Source organism: Amphiprion ocellaris, chromosome 5 (assembly GCF_022539595.1).
Source record: "Amphiprion ocellaris isolate individual 3 ecotype Okinawa chromosome 5, ASM2253959v1, whole genome shotgun sequence".
Classification (NCBI taxonomy): Eukaryota; Metazoa; Chordata; class Actinopteri; family Pomacentridae; genus Amphiprion; species Amphiprion ocellaris.
The window spans coordinates 22404042-22423380 of NC_072770.1; the positions used below are offsets into that span (position 1 = coordinate 22404042).

Genomic DNA, 19339 nt, shown 5'->3' on the forward strand with positions numbered 1-19339 from the left:
AGGGAGGGATTGAAGGAAAGACAGGTGCTTGAAATATCTAGCATGTATTATTCATAAATGAGCATCAGGGAGTAGATAACTCCAGTACACACACTAACACACACACACTTATCTGGTCTCATCCAGCTTTTGATCTGATTTAGAAGGGCAAATAAGGACAGCTGCCCAAAACTAAGTGTCTTGTTGACTTAAGCACTACTTCATTTCGGAATCTTGCCCCAGCACATGTCCTAATTTGCTCACACCACTCTCTGTTTTTTCTTTCTGTGAACTTCTGTCTTGTTCACTGTCTTCACCCCTCTGTTGTCAAAGAGTTTTTTAATGGGTTTTAAGGCCACATTTACACTGTTTGGTATCTATCTTTCTCATGAAAATGAATCAGCTAAATCCTGAAAATTTAAAGAAAGGCGTCTAGTTTAAAAAATAGTCTTTCACTTGTTAGAAGTTAAATATCTCACTAAAGAAACATATCGTGGTTGTTTTTTTTGCGTTTTTCAACTGAAATGCATCTGTAGCATTATTCAGAAGATTCATGAATTCAGATTTCAGTGTAGGTTTTGAACACTGGAGGGTGCCATTACACACTCTCAAATGTATGTGAGGTAAAGCTATACTGCGAGTAAGATAGACCTGAGGAAATGAAAGGACAGAACATGATAACAATGTGCACTGTCTTCAATGCTGCTTTCTTTGTTTTGATGTCTTTTGTGTCAGGTGCTGGAAGCAGCCTGCATCAGAAATGTTCCAGTGTCAAGCAGCGCATCATCTCATCCAAGCAGGAATCTGGAGCAGCGGCAGGAGGGGGAGTAGCAGCAGGTACCGGCGTGGCAGCGGGACAGAGGGCCGAGGAGGCAGATGGCACAGAGGTCCAGAACAGTGATGTATCAGAGGGCCAGACAGAGCCCAGTCCTGGAGGGGGCAGGAGCAGAGCAGGCGGAGGAGAGAGGAGGAATGGCAGGATCACCAAACCATCCCTACTCCCACAGAGCAGCATGGAGGTGTCATCCTCTACATCCACCAACCAGGTGGAGGTCCCTGACACCACCCAGAGCTCGCCACTGTCAATCACCAGCGACATGGCCGACAGTCCCGCTCTCGCCATTGGGGCTGGCTTATCCCAGAGCACAGCTGTGTTCATGTCTGAGGTCACAACACTGACTGGGGATTCAGTTTACTCTGCTGGTCACACCCACCTGCTGGCATCCACCCATGAAAGTACCACCGCTGGCATTCTATTAGCTGTTGCCCCTGAAAACCAGAGGTTTGCATCGTTTCCTGGTGGGGTAGGCTTAGGGGAGGGAGGAGAGTTGGTTTTGTCCAGCTCCTTAGACACTGGAGGTGGAGTCAGCCTTCCTGAGACCACCATGACCTTTGACCCTGATTGCTTCCTCAACAATCCCAAGCAGGGCCAGACGTATGGCGGCGGTGGAGGGAAGACTGAGGGGTGTAACGGCGATGATGGAGGACTCCACTGCTCTTCTAACGGCTTTGTGTACAATCCAGCCCTCGTCAACAACATCAAGACGGAGGCTACCCCTCTGGAGCAGCCGCTGGCCACTCAGAGCAGCTATGTGGGAGAAGGAACCGGACTCAGCCCCAGCACCACCCTGGAGCAGATGGACTTCAGCGCTGTCATGTCATCAGCTTGTGTCCCTAGTCTCACCCAGCCTGCACACCACGCTTCCCCCAGCCTCTTCCTCCAAGCCAACCCCCAGACGAGCCAGCCCGCTCAGCTGCAGACCAATGGTACTGAGGCAACCCAGGAATCCGGCGACGCCCAGGCATACATCGGCCTGCCCACAGTGCCAACAGACTCTCCGGTCACCAATGGAGACCCACATACACACCTCCACCAAACCACCACAGACCAGCAGGCCCTGTGCGCAAGGAACGGACAAGGAACGGCAGTGGGCTCGTTTCCCCTGACACCACAGGATGCCACCATTGACCAGTCAGGCAACAGGGGACATCAAGAGGTGGCAGGGTTAGAGAAGCCTCCTGAGAATGGAGGAGAATTACTACTGAAGGCCGGGGATCCTCATGAGACCTATACAAATGTTGACACTGAACACTACCTCCAGCCAACGGATGAAAATGCAGGAGGAGAGGAAGGAGGAGGAGGTGGCGGGGGACGAGGAGGGGAAAACGAGATTCTGTGCAATGGTGTGAGCTTGTCAGGGGGCAGCAGTTCAGTGGGGGCCAGTCCTCAGTCAATAGCTGCTGGTGCAAACATTGAGGGGGCGCTCTACAGCTCTCCACTTCCACAGCAAGGTGGGGGGGTGACGGCTACAACAGCTGGGGCAGGAACAGCCATCAGTCTGGAAGGCTTTGAGGCTTCATTTGGAAGCCAGTTCTCTGATCTCATCAATGATTTCATCTCGGTTGAGGGGTCCGGTGGTGGGGTGGGGGCAGCGGTCACTGGGGTTCTGATGACCCAGGAGGGGGCAGCAGGAGAGGAGCAGGGTGCAGGAACAGGCCACCTGCAGGGCTCTGAGGTGGAGCAGGGAGCTCTGGGACTCCTCCAGGAGACTGGGAGGCTGTTTGGTGTGACAGACTACTCCCCAGAGTGGTCTTATCCAGAGGTTAGTAAACCCAACTTGATTATCATTATTTATTCATCATTGTTCCCTGCAGGAAAATTAGGCCTTTCACCACATGATTGACGGTAGCTTGTACTGATGTTAAACACTGAAATCACACTCAACACAATTTGTACCGCCAGCTTGGTTGTGTGGTCATTAGGGAGTCAGAATAATTCAGACTCAGCTGATGGGATTTTGATGAAATTTCAATACTTTCCTGATTCCTCTGGGTGGCCTCATTAATTTACCCATGTACCACTTCTAATATCTCAGACACCAGCTGTGTCATTGAATTATGATGAAACTTGTGGAAACATTACGTATTATCACTATCATGTCGAAAAACAGCGACTTGCTGAAGTTTGTTAGCACAATTATGGGAGAAAATTGTCACAGGAAACATGTGTTAACTAAATTCAGCCAAATATTTTTGCATAGCTTTCTTCCAGGATCATCAATATTACATCATTTCAGCTTTAAGTTTCTTGAAAGAATTTTTTTCTCCTCAGTCTCTGAGGGTGATGACATATTTTTTTTAGAATGATCTTAAAAGGGGGACTACAAATGGTAGAAAACAGAAGACCCTTGAAAATGTAACCTTTTCTAACTTCATAACTCTTTCACTCACAGAGGGACATAATCTTCCTTGTGCATTATAATATATGTGACTACAGGAGAGAACCTGTGGCAGTGTGATTCAGGCAGTTCAAATTACTTCGTTCTACTTGGATGTAAGGAGCAGTACAGCCTCTAGGGGCTGCTGCTGGTCCTTTTAGATTCATGAATTAGTCATTAACAAAATAATAGTTACTTTGCATATGAAGCAGGTTATTATATGTATTAGTTCAGGTTTATATAACAGAAAGCAAATATTTAGGGCACCATGTCTCTTAGGTATGTTTTAGTCACAGATGAATTTGTGATATCTGGTAGAAAGACATTTACACACACACACACACAACTTTGCATACATATATACGTTAGTCCCTGATGCACACATACATACATCTTCATGCATGCAATATTGTGTCTCATTCTCAAAGAATCTTCTATTCATCAGCTATGTTTAAACTAATATATGCAATTCCTTGTGCAAAAAATAAAGCTATGTTGTGAGATATTAGACTGAAGTGTCTGTTTATGTGCCGCAGGGTGGAGTGAAGGTGCTGATCACAGGTCCGTGGTTGGAGTCAAGCAGTGAATACAGCTGTCTCTTCGACCACATCAGTGTCCCCGCTGCCCTCATCCAGCCCGGGGTGCTGCGCTGCTACTGCCCAGGTAACACCTGTGTTCCTGTGTACTTTCTTATTTTAAAACGCAAAACTTTATTTGCACTGAGCATCCATACTACTTCAGCATTTAGGACCACTAAAATGGAGACACTACTGATCCCCTTTTAGTTTGAAAACTCCACAGTTACATTTTAGTCAGGACTCCAGAAATGGAAATGACGATTCAGGTGCCCATACTCACTTGGTGATTGAATCTTATTAGTCTCTGCATGTCCTTCCTGTCACATGACCCTTTTTCCTGAGAAAACAAAGACATCAGCTTTGACTGCCAGTGCTTAATTAAGCACGAATAATAAATTGCAGGCTTCACTAGCAGCTGTTGGTTGCACTTTATCTTGGTAGTGGTACTTATACACGCTGGAGGCAAGCTATTATTTAATGACTCCCAATATATGTTTTCCGCTGCCATGACCACCAATATGTGTTTTCAGTAAGCTGATTATCAGCTCCAATTTTCAGTATTTTTCTAGCAATCTGTCATTTTTTTTTAGAACAATTTTTAAAGAAATTAGTTGTTTTAATGCACTGCTTTGGCTCTGACACAGCCGCTTCCTTTTATCTGCAGTTACCAGTTCCTCAGCAATGTTGCACCAGCTTCCCTATATGACTGGTTACATGTCAACTAACAGCCTATTATGACACTGAAGAATAAATGTTGAAATGTTCTCTTTTAATTAAACATATGTAAATATCAGTAAACAAAACTTGGCACCACACCTTCCAAACATTGTAACAAAGTTTTGTGTTGGAATTTCATTTATATCTTTCTTCAAATATTATATATATATATATATATATATATATATATATATATATATATATATATATATATATATATATATATATATATATATATATATAATTTAAATATATATAATTTAAACCTTGCTCCAGCCTTTAACCCCTTTAATAAGATGTTTTTAAGGGAAAAAAAAGAAAGAAAGAGCAACTGTAGTCTGCAAACCCTTATTGGAAAATGCAGTCCTATTTATATGAGAAGATAAGAGCAATACTTAAAGAACACTGTGAGTAAGAACACCACTTGACAGCTACACAGTGTACATAATATCGCTTAAAAATGTTTAGAATGTGCAGTAATGACAACAGCCTCTTGCAGAAGCAATTCTAGACTTTCAGAGTATGTAATGTGGATAACATAATTGATGTTATTTTATGACGTCTACCTTCACCAAGGTCAGATGAATGTAGTACACACAGTCTCTGTTACTGACTCTTATCATGGTGTGTTTCCAGCCCATGACACAGGACTGGTGATGCTGCAGGTAGCTATGGGCGGTGAGGTCATCTCTTCATCGGTGGTGTTTGAATACAAGGCACGAGACCTTCCTGCCCTGCCGTCTTCTCAGCACGACTGGCTCTCACTGGATGGTGAGAGCAATTATTTGACAATCACTTATGGTTACACTCATCCTGTTATCATGTGTTAATTACTCAGTCAGGAACATGAACCAACATGACATTTATCTGCCTCCTGGTGCGGCTGTTGAATGTGACCCTGAAATTATGAAATAAAAGTATGCCTGCTATCTTTGTTGTGTTGTAACTGAGAAAACCTGTTGATATGTGTTTGCAGCCACAATTGCCCTGTTGTGGTAATGCTACTTCTGCTTGGCTTAAGTGCTTTCTTATGTTCTTGGAAGTAGCTTTTTCTCTGACTGCATTCAGCTCTTAAACAGTTCTTCAAAAGGTCTGAACACCTACCTTTATTTTTCATTTTTGCTATCTGGATCATTGGAAGTTTAGTGTTTGGCTTTTTAGATTTGTTTAGTGCACATTCATTCATGGTGAGGTCCACTGTGAGTGTGTGCTCAGCTCATCTTGTTAGAGCAGTAGATGTTGTTCTTGTGTGAATTATCAAATTAAAACCACGCTGTGAGATGTTAAAGGACAATTAAACGTTCTTGGCTCCGGGGGAAGAGGATTGGCTGCAAATGTCCGCACAGCTTCTGTGTGCAAATATATCTCCTGGTGCAATTGCAGCTCGGAAACACGCGGGTTTCCTCGGCTGAGGCATGTCCTGGGTTTACTCTCGTGTTCGCCCCCGTCTCTCTCTGCGTTGCGCAATGCGGCAATGCGGCTCTCCAGTCACAGCAGGACTGGCTGTTTGTGCTGGAATATGAAGGGCAAGGACACCGTGGCACAATCGCGGTCCGTTTGACAGTGAAAACGTCGTGGCACCGCTGGTATGCTGTGCAGCCTATATATAGGCGCTGTGTTTGGATGTGCGCTCTGCTCGGTTTTTCGCACAAGCTCCCCTTTGTTTGGCCTCAAACGTGCGATCAGAGGAAGCTCAGAGGAGAGAGAAAAATAAAGATGAATGATTAGAATTTGCACATCTCTTTGTCACACGATCCAATTTAGCTTGTGTGCTGTCTGGTTGTGTCGATGACGACCGAGTCTCCTGCAGCTCAAAGTCTGGCGGGCGGATTTGAAGCGCTGCGCTCTCAGACAACGTGGAGACTCTCTCCTCTCTCTCCCATCTCCTTTCTCTCTCTCTTCCTCCCTCCCTCCTCACTCTGCACTTAGTTGTGTTTTGCACGGTTGGAGTAGCAATGTGTGAGCCGCACACTTCAAACTAACGGGGTTTGAACAGAAGCAGGAACAGGAACAAAGAGAGCAGCAGATAGAGAGACAGACTCGCTGTTTTGGGTTCGTAGCTGATTTGATTTTAAACCGATGGTAACTCCAACAACGCGCTCCTACATTTGGTCTGTGTTGTTTTGTAGCTTGGTTAAGTTTTTTTTTCTTTGTGTCGTGTTGTTGTAGATGGACATCAATGCGTCTGTTTAATTTAATATCTGTGGAGCCTCAGCTACTTCTTTGTCCTGTCAAAATATTTGTAGTAGCTCCATGTGATGCGCACAGCCTCTGTCGATTTCAGACAAAGGGATGCCACAAGTCATCATGTTGTTTGCGCGCTGATGGATGGTTGAACTGAAAGACACAGTCGAGATGCTTGATTGTGGTTGCAGAGCTGCTGATTGAGCTTGTTCTAGTGTTTCTGGTTTTTTGTTTTTGTTTTTTTTTTTCTCATTGAGCTTCCTAGTTTCAGCACCAACAGCAGCGGACAGCGACACTGAACTCTGGAACTACAAATTAAAGGAGGCTGGTGACTCCTGTAGAGGCCTGATAACAAAACCATAGAGACAAGTTCGGACGCTCATCAAGCTTCAGTACATGTGTCTAGACTCAGTGTTGTACATTTTTACACGTGTTTAGATGTTTGTTATTGAAATTTCTTTGGCATAATTTCCCCACTAATTCTGAAGCACACATGAGTTTTATATGAATTTAAGTAATTGCAGAACTATTGATCTGCAAATAAAAGAGAAAAAAAACTGAAAAAGCAGTGAAGTTTGAGTTTTATGCAAATCTGCACCTGGTATTTGGCAATGAAGTCATTAGTTTAAAGTCTGCCAACTGTGGGATGTTTTTTTTTTTTTTAATGTAATCTTCATTTTGACAGAACTTAAATCTTCATTACTTAAATTGAAGAATCAATATTAGGAAAGTAATTGCTGATTAAAATGAAATGCAGTGTGGCACAGTTAATTGTTGCTAACAAACTTAAAAGTTTGTTTCACTGGTTGCTGTTTTTTAAGAAATGAAAATTGAAATTGCAGTCAATCAACATTTGTGACTTTAACTGTGTTGTGACCGATGAATAGTCATTTTATGTGAGGACAAAAATATTAAATGCAGTAGAAAAACTTTGTCAAAGTCCAAAGCTGACCAGTAAATCTGCAGGTTTTTAGCTCATCAGAGCATGATTGTTAAACAAACTTTAAAAAGCAGCTGAATTGCAAGAAGTGTAAAATAATCTGTAGGCCTTCAATGGAAGCTGTAATGTCATCAGAACACTTGTGCATTTTCTTACTGTTAGTTATAGTCCATTTACTTAATTAAGAGACTCAAAAATGGTTTACAAAGTAATGAATTGCACTTAGATTGTATATAATCATATGGTTAAAAATAGTAAGTCAGTAAACAATTGCATTCCTTTCATTATGTTCATTATTTTACAAATAGAGGAATTCATCAGTTTTATTTGTATTGTTAATTTTCCGGCATTAATGTGGCCATTTTCACAGTCTCCGTTCTTGTGTATGATGGGCAAATTAATGAAATGTGCAAAGACATGAAGATGAATATTTAAAATTCAAGAACTGATTTGTCAGTAAAGAAGGGTAATTAGATGAAAATTTCATCCCTACTTAGTTGCCTAATTTCAATATTTTTTTGCCAACTACCTAATAATATCATAATGTATTAATTTATTTCAATTAGTCACAAAAATAACACAGTAGCAGATGCCAGCCTCTCTAGTATTCTCCCCACTTGTTATTAATATTTGTGTGTGTAATATGACCAAAAATCTTCATCTCTTGTCTTTTTTGTGCATGTGTGTGTGTTTATGTATCTGTGTTTGTATGTGTTGTGTTTGCATTTGCAGGTGAAGACAGGTGCTTCTTTTGTGTTGGGCTATAATAGTGGAGTGTTTTGCACTGTAGTGAGCTGAGCTGCTTTACTATGAAACTGAGGGCAGTGGGAGGAGCATGAATCTCTGTGTCACAGCGGTGGCTCCACCCCCTCTGCGCAGTTTGTGTGCTGCAGACAGCAGAAAGAAAAATAGGAGTGAAATAAGAGGAGAGAAAAATAGAGAGACTGAGTGAGAGAGCAGCAGGTGGGATGACATAATGTGCACTGCAGCAAACTGCAGCAGCACTGAAACAAAGGGTCACAATCATATACAGCCATACAGAGATAAACCTACATTCGTCACTAGTTGTGTACTTTTTCCACACACACACTCACAAGCACACACACACACTTTGCGTGTTTCCCCACTTTCCATTGTTAGTCAGTGGATTTATTGGATTTCAGCTCTGATTTGCTCTCCAGTATTGAGCCTCTCAGATGAGCTTCTTTTTTAAGCCTCTCTAAGTAGGATTTACTGAAACACTGCGTTGATTTGCTTAAATGCAGCGAACAGCTAGCCAGTGCTCATGGTTTTACGTGTCCCCACCTTCATTTCTGTAGATACTCAGTTCAGGATGTCAATCTTGGAGCGTCTGGAGCAGATGGAACAGAGGATGGCTGAGATAACCAATCAGAACCCTCGCTCAGAAGCCATGGCAACCAAGGGCGGAGGAGTGGAGGGAGGAGGAGGAGCTACTGATCAGCAGTCTCAAGTAAATCAGTAATTCTGATGATGTGAATGTGTGTCGGTTGAGTAGCTCAGCTAAACAACATAAAAATGAAATTGTTTAAACTCAATTAAAATTGAGTTAGAATCACTGAGATTTAATTTGAACATTGTATAACAGTAATTTATTGATTTAAACCCCAGCAGTAGAGCAGTTCTCTACAGTTTTTTTTTTTGGTATTTTGTAAGAAATAACCCAAAAACTTGCAGGAGCTGTACAGCAACCTGTACAACATAATGCAATCACTGAATCAAGTCTGTCTGTTTTTCTAGTTTTCTAATATTAGTAAACCTGCTGATCCTTCGACATTAAGCCTCTCAAAGGCAGCATATTTTGGAAGACTGTTGTAGCAAAGGTTCTCCAAGAAGTCAGACTTTTTCTTTGAACAATGAAAGTTACTGGCACCTTGATATACATTTTCAATACCCAAACATGCAGTACATGAACCTATTAACAGAGATTACCCAAGATTACCTGGTCTGTCCTCTTCTTTCACGATCTTTTAGATCTCTACCGATCAGGGTTCGTTCGAAGGTCGTGTGGTGGTGGTGTGTGAGAAGATGATGTCTCAGCCATGCTGGGCTTCTTCTAATCAGCTCGTCCACAGTAAGAACTCCAGAGGAATGACCTTACTGCATCTGGCTGCAGCTCAGGGCTATGCAGGGCTCATTCAGACACTTATTCGCTGGCGGTGAGTACAACATAAATGCGACACACCATTGTCGAGGTACAGACTCCGACAGTTATCTCACTTCTGACATTTTCCTCTGCAGTACAAAGCATGCTGACAGTATTGACCTTGAACTGGAAGTGGATCCTCTCAACGTAGACCACTTCTCCTGCACTCCACTGGTGAGCAATCAATACTTTCACATGCATGAGTCTTTCTGTCCATTCCTGTGTGCGTGAAGTTGGTTTTCTTTGCACCTCCACAGATGTGGGCGTGTGCTCTGGGTCATACTGACGCAGCATTGGTGCTTTACCAGTGGGACCCGAGAGCCCTGGCTATTCCTGATTCACTGGGACGCTTGCCGCTGAACATAGCCCGATCCCGGGGCCACACTCGATTGGCTGAGCTCTTAGAGCAGCTGCAACAGAGTCCTCAAACTCAGGGCCAGCCTGCAGATGCTTGGGTGGACAGATGGAGAGGAGAGTCACAGACAAGCGGAATAAGCAACAGCCCCACTCCTAACTCAAACTCAGGTGCAGAACTGTGCTATTTTGTGGTTTACAGGGTAAAATTTGTTGTACGTTAAAAGGTCAGTTCATCCAAAGCAGAGTTCCTCCTTATCCTCAGGGTTTGTAACTAGGCAGGTTTTCAGTTGTATTTAAGGTCATTTTAATTACTTCCCTTAGATTTCTACCAGTACCCTATTACTATAGAAGTGTATGGAATTTCATTGTGGCACTTAAAATAGTTTTATGAATAGTTTAGTTAGTTTAACCTGACTGTGCTTAGGTAAAAAAAAAAAAAAAAAAAAATCCACCTACTGGTATGTCTTGCTAATTAGTATGTTATACAGTGTTTGTTTAAAGATAAATCCAAAATGATGATATGAGATTATAGTGACGCACCTTTTTGGCCAGAGATAATAACCACTTGCCTGGAAATTACTTCAGGAAAATAAATCTTTTGGCACCTAACCCCATATAACCTCCTAAAAACTTGTTTCTACACAGGTTTCTGTACAGATTGAATAAACAATATATAATGTGTTATAGAGGGAGCTTTAAAGGTGCTGGCCGGCATATTTTGTTGCCTTCAGACAGTTTTTAGCTGAGCAAAGCTCACAGGCTGCTGGCTTTGCTGGCCAGGACCATGAGTGTCATCAAGCTTATTGTCAGACTCTGGTAAAGAAAGCAAATAAGTGTATATGCTAAACTTTTATTCTGACAGTAACCACTTGTACAGGATAATTCACAGATCTCTCTGTTGTCAGTCTGAAACAAAAAATTATCACCAGTACTCTGTATTTATAGGTAAGGGGGGAATTTGTGACCAGCAAATCCAGTGCAGTTTGAATCAGTGTTGCCATTGTTAGACTTGTTGTTATTTTGCATCATCTTTGTTTCTTCAGAGCTGAGGAGACCCAGGGCAGAGAGCCAGCCAGAAAACCAGAACCAGGGCTGGAGCCAAACAGGACACAGAGCCCCACAGGGAACCCAGGGAGATCAAGGAGGTCCACCCCCAGCCAAAAGACTCAAGCCCAGCCCCGACACCCAGCAACAGCTAACTAACTCACACTCTGGCACCAACCCTCTCCAATCCCTTCTCCACTCCTCTCCAAGTCCTAATCCTCAGCATTCTCTCCTCCCCAAGACCCTACAAACTCAACCCTCCAACCTCAACTGTCAGAAGGCACCTCTTGCCAGCTCCAGCCCCAGCCGGCCTCAGCTCCCTAATGCCCCATTCTCCCACCTGCAGGCCAGGATAGGGGGGTCTGGTGGGGGCACCAGATGGAGTCTGAGACAGACTCTGGGGCAGCGTAGCTTAGCCAGGAGGATTCTGGGAAAAGAACGACTGGCCATCCACCTGCGCCAAAGAGTGCTGTCTGACAGGGGAGAAGAGACAGAGGTGCTGACCTACCAGGATAACACAGAGGACCTGCAGGTATGGGGAGCACATTGTTAGGGGCAGTTAATACAAACACTTGTAATGTAACAATTGGGGCTAAGGGAAACATTTGTTTTTAACTTTCCCATGTACAGTATAAGTGTAACATTAAGGTAGTCGTTCCATTAAGTTTTCTAAGTACGTAACACAGAGTGTTGTCAGCAAAGGTCTGAAAAAAGACTAAATTAAAGACAATCTAAAGGGTAGTGGGTATATATATATATATATATATATATGTATATATTTAAGTAGCACCTCCTTTGCATGTGTTTCAGATGGACATTACAATGCTAGCTGATCACATCATGGAGGCTTCAACCGGTAGGCTGAAGCAGGAGGCGATGGAGACTGAAGTCGACTCCGGGAAGGTGGGAATCAGCAGTGATGTCAGGTTGCTCTCTAGTTACCTTGGTGAGGTAGAAAGGTGGGTCGAATAATTCTAAAAGTCTCCACATTACTTTACTTAGCACATTATTTTTTTCTTACTCTAATAATTTTGCTTGGTTTGCTGCTATTTCTCCAGGTTTCTAAAGTCCAAGCCTCCGACTCCTAGCCCCAAACCAAACTCTCTCTCAGGGCCGGAGGATGAGCAGAGTCCTCAGGCTAAACAAGCTCTATCCTTGCCCCTTGAGTGGAACTCCTTCCTCTGCGCAGCTATGAAAGAGGAGAGGTTGAAAACGGACTCCTCCTCCTGTCTAGCCATGACTGAGGCCGAGCAGGGAGAACTGTATGAGACTATCAGGCATGCTCTGCACTCCCTCAGAAAACACAAGGCAAGTGTGAAATGCATTTCTAGCAATGGTATGCATTATGTAGCTCTGCTGAGCTACGTACAACGTGAGTCATTCTCTGTTCCTGTATTATTGTCTTGCATAATCCAGAATTATTTGAAAAAGCTCATTATAACAACAAATCATTTTACATATACAATATTAGGACTAACTCTTACTTTCTGTTACTCCAGGGTGCCATTCAGGAACATCGCAAAGAGATTGCAGCAGTGATTCAGCGCTGCTATAAAAGATACAAGCAGGTAAGTGTTAGTAACATACAGATAGCATCAATCCACTTAACCACTATGTCGAGAGGCCTTAGAGTTTAGTACTTAATTAGATATCCAGAAATCACATCATTAGTTGGTGTGCTCCTTTCATAAATTTAGACTGAAGTGGCATAAAACTGTAGAATTTTGATTCTTTTTTAATGTGTGTTCAAATCTATTTGTTAAGTGACCAACTGGTTTCAGTCCACTGAAAACCTAAATGTAGCTTGTTCATATTCTGTACTACTTGTCTTTCTTGTAATAGTATTCATTTTTTATTTTTCTCAGCTGCAGTGTATTAATCTGTAATGCAACCATATGACTTAATGTCACGTGTTCTATTTATTTCAGAAAGTTTCATTCTCAACAGAGCAAATTTTATCACATATTGGTTTCTTTTTACTACAGACAGCTTAGCATGATCGATTACAACCATTAAATGACAAAATGATTCTGTGTGAGCTGTAGTGAGCCTGTGGGTCTTGATGTGATATTGCAGACGAACTTTTATAACAGCAAAACTGAGTGTCTGGTCTCTTCACAATGTGCTTTCAAAAGATTCACAAGCTATTTTGTCAGAGTCTGACTTTTTTTTCTACTCAAAACGATGGAAATATCTAGTTTAGGCTGAGATAGTATATTCACCGTTACATACTGTAAACTTACTTGAGAAAACCTGAAGCATAACTTTAATATGCATGTTTGCCGTCAGTTTACTAATCTAAAGTTATTACATTTTTCAGTGTCAAGCTTATCTGATTTGGTTTTGATTTTTTTTTTTAATTTGAGCTAGCATTGATTTTAAATTGAAACGATGATACCTGTGTATTCAGAAATCAATATTACAACAGTAGGTCTGTTGTGCCACCAAAAGGCTTCACAATGCTGCTGTCTTCTCTCCCAGTATGCACTTTATAAGAGGATGACCCTGGCAGCCATCCTGATCCAGAGTCGTTTCCGGAGTTTCCATGAACAGAGGAAGTTCCAACAGAGTCGTAGAGCAGCGGTCCTCATCCAGCAATACTACCGCTCCTACAGACACTCCCTCAGGTACTTCACAAACACACACACAAACACACAGACTCACAGGGATTAATTAGGGCGTAAAGATTTCTAAGACCCATATCTTTGCTTACAGCAGCCTCCTAACTAAAAAACAGAACCAGGCTGCTCGCAAGATCCTAAGGTTCCTGCTCCGATGCCGCCACAGGTGAGGCATAAAACTCTAACACACCCTCAAACACAACAGCACACACATCCAAGGACTTATACACATAACACAGCCCACTGCCACGCATTCGCACTACTCTGGTGCTAATAGTTGGTGTTGTTTTACTGTTCCTGTGAAGCCCCTTGATGGACCATAGGCCTCTGAAACGGGTGAGTCGTCTCTCGCTCTCTTCTCTCTCTCCCTCTCTCCCGGTGGCTGATGCCTGTTTGCATGTCAGCGGAGGGAGGGGGAGAGGAGATCCTGGATTATCATCCTTCCCTCTCGCTCTCTCTCTCTCTCTCCTTCCCTCCCTATCTCCTTGTCTCTCTCTCTGTCTCTCTCCGAGGATTGCCGAATGACGTCAGTACTTATGCATGACTGACATAGATAGAGGAGCGATTCTTGCATATGGTCTTCCTGGGGGCATGTTCTGACTGTCATCACTAGGGGACTTTAAGTGTCTTGCTTGGCCTGCCATTTTTTGTGCCTTGATGGGTGGGGACGATAAGAGGTTGATGACTCTGTGTGTGTGTGTGTGTGTGTGTGTGTGTGTGTGTGTGTGTGTGTGTGTGTGTGTGTGTGTGTGTGTGTGTGTGTGTGTGTGTGTGTGTGTGTGTGTGTGTGTGTGTGTGTGTGTGCGCGCTGGATGGGAGCTGCAGGGGGGTTGTTGAAAAAGTTTTCCTGTTGCTCTAAGTATGGCCTTTGGATATAAATATGGAATAAAGCACAATGACATTCAGTTACACACACACTCACATACATCTCTGAGTGTGTCTCTAATATGTGTGTGGTTTTCCTTCAGGGCCAGAGAGCAGAGAAAGGCCAGGGGTCCTGAGAGCCCACCACCAGGCCCCGCACACAGCCCCCTCAGCCTGTGAGCAATCTATACACCCTCCCCTTCCATCTTCTCCTTTTTCTTTCTCCTCTATTCCATCCCTCCCCTTCCTTTTCCATTTCCCAACCCTTACCCTGTCATCTTCTTTCCTCCTCCTCCCCTTTTCCCTCACACTTTCTCCCCTTTTCCCTCATGAGGGGAAAAAAAAACTCCTTCCAGACAGACTGAGGACAGGATAGGTGTCCATCATGGCAGCTCAGACAGACAGACTGCTGGGCAGAGCCCAGGGACCTGGCTCTGCCCACAGCACTGATCCTCCTCCACAGTTTCACTGGGAGGCCATCACATTAACCTCATGGCATTCTTTGCACTCTTCATGGGTATGTTTCTTTGCAAGAACAAGTTGACGAGTCAAACAAGAAAGCGAGGAAGCGCCTGACGACGACGTCCTCCTATTCATGGCAACAGCTGGATGTGCTAAAAGGCTCCTGTGATGAACAGCTGGCTCAAGTGAAAGGCTACTTTGACATGCAGAAAATACACAAAACCTGTTGTGTTTTGTATCCAAACAGAGATCCATGAAAGAATAAGAAAACATAAACCAAAAAACTCACTTCTATGTTGCATTTGCATGCAAGGTTTTTTCGCTTATTCCTCCTCTCTGTCATCCTGAAGAGCTACAGTGGCAATTCATTCTGCAGATTCAGTATATCACAACATCACCAACCACTCTGACTCACAGGCTTATAAACCTAATAATCAGTCACCCAATCAAAAGGGGAGGAACTGCACTTGAATGTAAGAGGGGCATTGTTAGATAAAGGGATGGGGTCTGAATAACGATGTCTTAATTTGTTACATGGACTTTGTATGGAGTCGTTCTCAGAGGCAGCACTTTGCTCGCCTGCCGTGGTGTGTCCGTGTTTGTTCAATTCAATGCATGTGTTTGAGCTATGAGCTCCTGCATGCTTGCCAAACTGCTTTAGTGTTGTTTCTTTTGTATTTCTATGTGTAATTGTGTCTCACTTACGTCCTCATCAACTTATCCTTGCCCTGTGTAATGTGAACTGTGTAAGGACAAATGACTTATTTTGGGTGCTTTTTTTTTACTTTATTTATTTAAGGGTCTGATTATTTATTTAATTGGCTCAGGAGTGGTTCAGCTTGAGACTGGTTTCCCCCTCCCTCCCCCGTGTGATAAAATATGACATGTTCCAATGGTTAAATGTCTCTGTTAGTTTGTTCTTTGCGTGAACCTCTAAATCCTAACTGTGGTTTTGAGGAGAGAGTCACATACCATTGCCTTGACTTCTTCTTGACTCTGAGAGGTCTCTATGCTTGCTCTGTACAGGACATGGGTCCTATACCTGCCCCTATACAGGGCATTGGTCCCCATATTAGCCCGTACGGGCGATCAAATCCATATTTTGGACTATTGCATATTCCTGTATATAAACTGACGAGGTAAGGGGATACGAGGACCCTGAAACTTTTTCATAAGAGGACTGTATTTAAGATTATAAATTATTTTACTCCCATAATGAGAACTTAAGACAGAGACCTGGGTACACAGGATGGCTGTATTGCTTGTAAATAATGTAGATATTACAAACGGAGTAATGTGCATGAGATTTAAGACAAAGAAACAGCAAAAAGAACATGTTAGTGGCTATGGACTGTGAGAGGATTTTAACTGCTTCACTTTAAGAGTATCCAGTATAAGTGTTACTGAAAAGAACATTTTGTTAAAGCATGCAACTGAAAAATCTAATGTTAGAATTATAAGTGGGAAAACAAAGTTAGCTGAAACAATGATCTTTCAGACAAAACATTTACACTTTGTGCTTTTGTTTCTTGGCTAGCAAAAATTAAACCCTTTTTGCCAGTAGTGCCAATTATTATGAATGCTATTTTGCCTCACAATATGTTACGTTGGGGAAAGCAACACCCAAAAGATATCAGTAAGATCCACAGAGGCAACACACACAGACAATAAACAGTAGAAGAGATCTAGTACTAGCTCAGCCGTAGACCTACAAGTTCTGATGTTTGTCTAAGGCAGATATAGATGATGGTGATGATGATGATGGTGATGGTGATGATGCAAGTATGAAAATGATACTAATGGTGATGATTACTATGATCATTTAAATGTGAATGCAATGACTGATGATCCAAAAAGGGAAGAGGGCGCTACATTCTTTACAATGTGGTTGTGCTTCAGCAACATACTAGCTTTTATTAAGACCATTATTCACACCTACAGCAGATCCAGCCTGGCCTCCAGTCAAAGCTTTCCATCTTCAAATAGAATGTCTCCTCCCCACTTTTTACATATCATTTGATTGATTTTTCTTTTCTCCTCATTGTCACTGCCATACTTATACGACATGTACTTTAGACTTCTGGAAAGCTCTGTTTAGAAAGTGCCTGCTCAATAACAGAAAAGTGCAAACTAATATCAGGAAATATCTATTGTATGTCCTCCAAAAGGTTTCCAGTTACCTGTTTATTTTCCTAAATCGTGTGTTAAAAATGAACTTGACAGTGTTAAACTTGATCTGAGTCTAAGTTAGAAGCTCTAATTTGTCAGTGGTATGAATGAATGCTCATGGCCATGACTGATGCTGTGTGTTGCTTTATGAGACAAACCAGTAATTAACAGTATCACTGTATGCCCCACTTTTGTGTGCATTTCGCAGTTTTAGTGGAAGAAAACCATTGAATTCAGCTTCTGTGTATGAAAGGCACTGTCATGAGTCTATTCATCTCCCCGCTGTTGCTGTTGGGAGGAAGATGTGTTTTCTTTCATGCACTCTCTTTGTCTGTCTTTCCCCTAGGGAAAAAAAAGTATTTGCAGCATTAAACGAAAGCATAACTGGGCAGTTTTTTAGAGGACAAAAAAAACCTTCATGCACACTTCATTTCTTCGTCTTTCTCTGTCACTTACTGTCTAACGCGGATGTGCACACACACACATAAATGCATACATACACAAACACAAATGTACATATTCAGAAACACACAAAAAAAGCGGCCACACTCTTTCTCTCTGTGCTTATGTCTTTGGGAACAATGAAATCTCTCCCTTAGATTTTACTCAGGGTTGAAGAACAGGGAGATTGTATGTGGAGTGTAATGACGGCTTGCACAGAGATGTACTACTGGTGACTGTGTACATTTGAGTATGTGTATTATGTATATATATATATTTGTGTCTCTGTGGAATACTCCAATTGATTATGTACTACTCAGTATTTTACACTGTTCTTGATCTTTTTAATATTCCAGTCTTATTTTGTAAAGCAGCAAATGTGATCCATTTGCTTTATCCAAACTGTATCTTGCATCAATTTTTCTACCAGAAAAAACATCTAAAGATACCTTATTTTATATTTTTGCGTAAATATAAATTAAATTCAAATCAGTAATGAGAGAGAAAATCTATTTCTCTTGTCTTAAATGCACAAGAATCTTAATATGAGCAATTCTTAGATAATGCAAAACTAATTAACAGCCCAGTGTCACCTAAAAAGATTTAAAGAGATGCTAGATTTAAAAACTTAGAATTGAAACAAATCTATTGTGTGTGCCACACGTTTTCTTAATTTTCATCATACTGAGAGACAGCCACGGTTATGACGGTGCTGTCAGGAGCATTCATGCTACAGTATCACTTGAACCTCTTCTTAAACTGCCCCTCCTCTCGCATCAGCACAACTAAAGAACACTGCTTTGAACTCCTTTATATATATATCGTGTACACACACACACACACACACACACACACACACAGAAAGGCACATAGACACACAGCAACATCCGAACGCTTGCGCTTGTCCACTCACACAGGACACAAACACGAAACCAAACACACAGACAGAATGCAGAAAATCCATCGATATGTTCATGTTTTTGGAGAGGATGGTGACTGTAAAAAGAATATGTAGTGTAGAAAAAAGTAAATATAAAATAAAGAAATGTTGCCATAGTAGACAGCTGGTAGACATGTGCAGAGACGGCCTCTGTTCTCATAAGTCCGCCTAGTAATGAATGGTATAACCTTTCAGGCCTTGTTTTGAGAGGGCGTGGCCAAACACCACATTGCATGCTAGAATGGTAGACCCTTATAGATACTCTATGGCTAGATCTCTCCTTGCCTTCCTCTTCTTTCACCCTGTCTTCTCTCTCTCTCTCTCTCTCTCTCTCTCTCTCTCTCTCTCTCTCTCTCTCTCTCTCTCTCTCTCTCTCTCTCATCTCCTGCTGTATTCCCACCCTGCCTGCTGTTGTGTTCTCCATGCCTATCTCAGTCTCTCATTCCTCTTTTTTTGTAGCCTAGTTTTTACTTTTTTGTTTTACAAACATGCATGCACAAGCATCACTAAATTGTTGATGTTTTTAAAAAGAATATTTTGTTGCTGAGGCCATGCAAAGTGTTTTGAATATTGCCCTTATATGTGGAAAATGTCTTCTGAATGCTTTACATAATTTCTGCTGTAAAATGAAATCAGAATAAAAAGAAAATTTGCACTTTAA

The 19339-nt window shown here is 42.2% G+C and overlaps 1 protein-coding gene across 6 annotated transcripts in view; it reads left to right on the top strand.

The window, feature by feature from the left end:
- LOC111563282 (calmodulin-binding transcription activator 1-like) overlaps window positions 1–19339 on the top strand; it is a 55386-nt gene extending 36047 nt beyond the window's left edge. For 3 of the 6 annotated variants that reach the window (XM_023262299.3, XM_055010713.1, XM_055010714.1), the window contains 14 exons: window positions 715–2582; window positions 3734–3860; window positions 5129–5263; window positions 8936–9087; window positions 9609–9793; window positions 9876–9954; window positions 10038–10305; window positions 11181–11713; window positions 11992–12140; window positions 12240–12489; window positions 12681–12749; window positions 13663–13808; window positions 13897–13968; window positions 14771–19339. In XM_023262299.3, the coding sequence (XP_023118067.1) occupies window positions 715–2582; window positions 3734–3860; window positions 5129–5263; window positions 8936–9087; window positions 9609–9793; window positions 9876–9954; window positions 10038–10305; window positions 11181–11713; window positions 11992–12140; window positions 12240–12489; window positions 12681–12749; window positions 13663–13808; window positions 13897–13968; window positions 14771–14846 (4109 nt within the window). In that variant the 3' untranslated portion in view covers window positions 14847–19339. Of the gene's footprint in view, window positions 1–714; window positions 2583–3733; window positions 3861–5128; window positions 5264–8935; window positions 9088–9608; window positions 9794–9875; window positions 9955–10037; window positions 10306–11180; window positions 11714–11991; window positions 12141–12239; window positions 12490–12680; window positions 12750–13662; window positions 13809–13896; window positions 13969–14107; window positions 14139–14770 lie in introns of all 6 variants that reach the window. The other 3 variants (XM_035944473.2, XM_035944474.2, XM_035944472.2) reach the window with 3 other exon arrangements.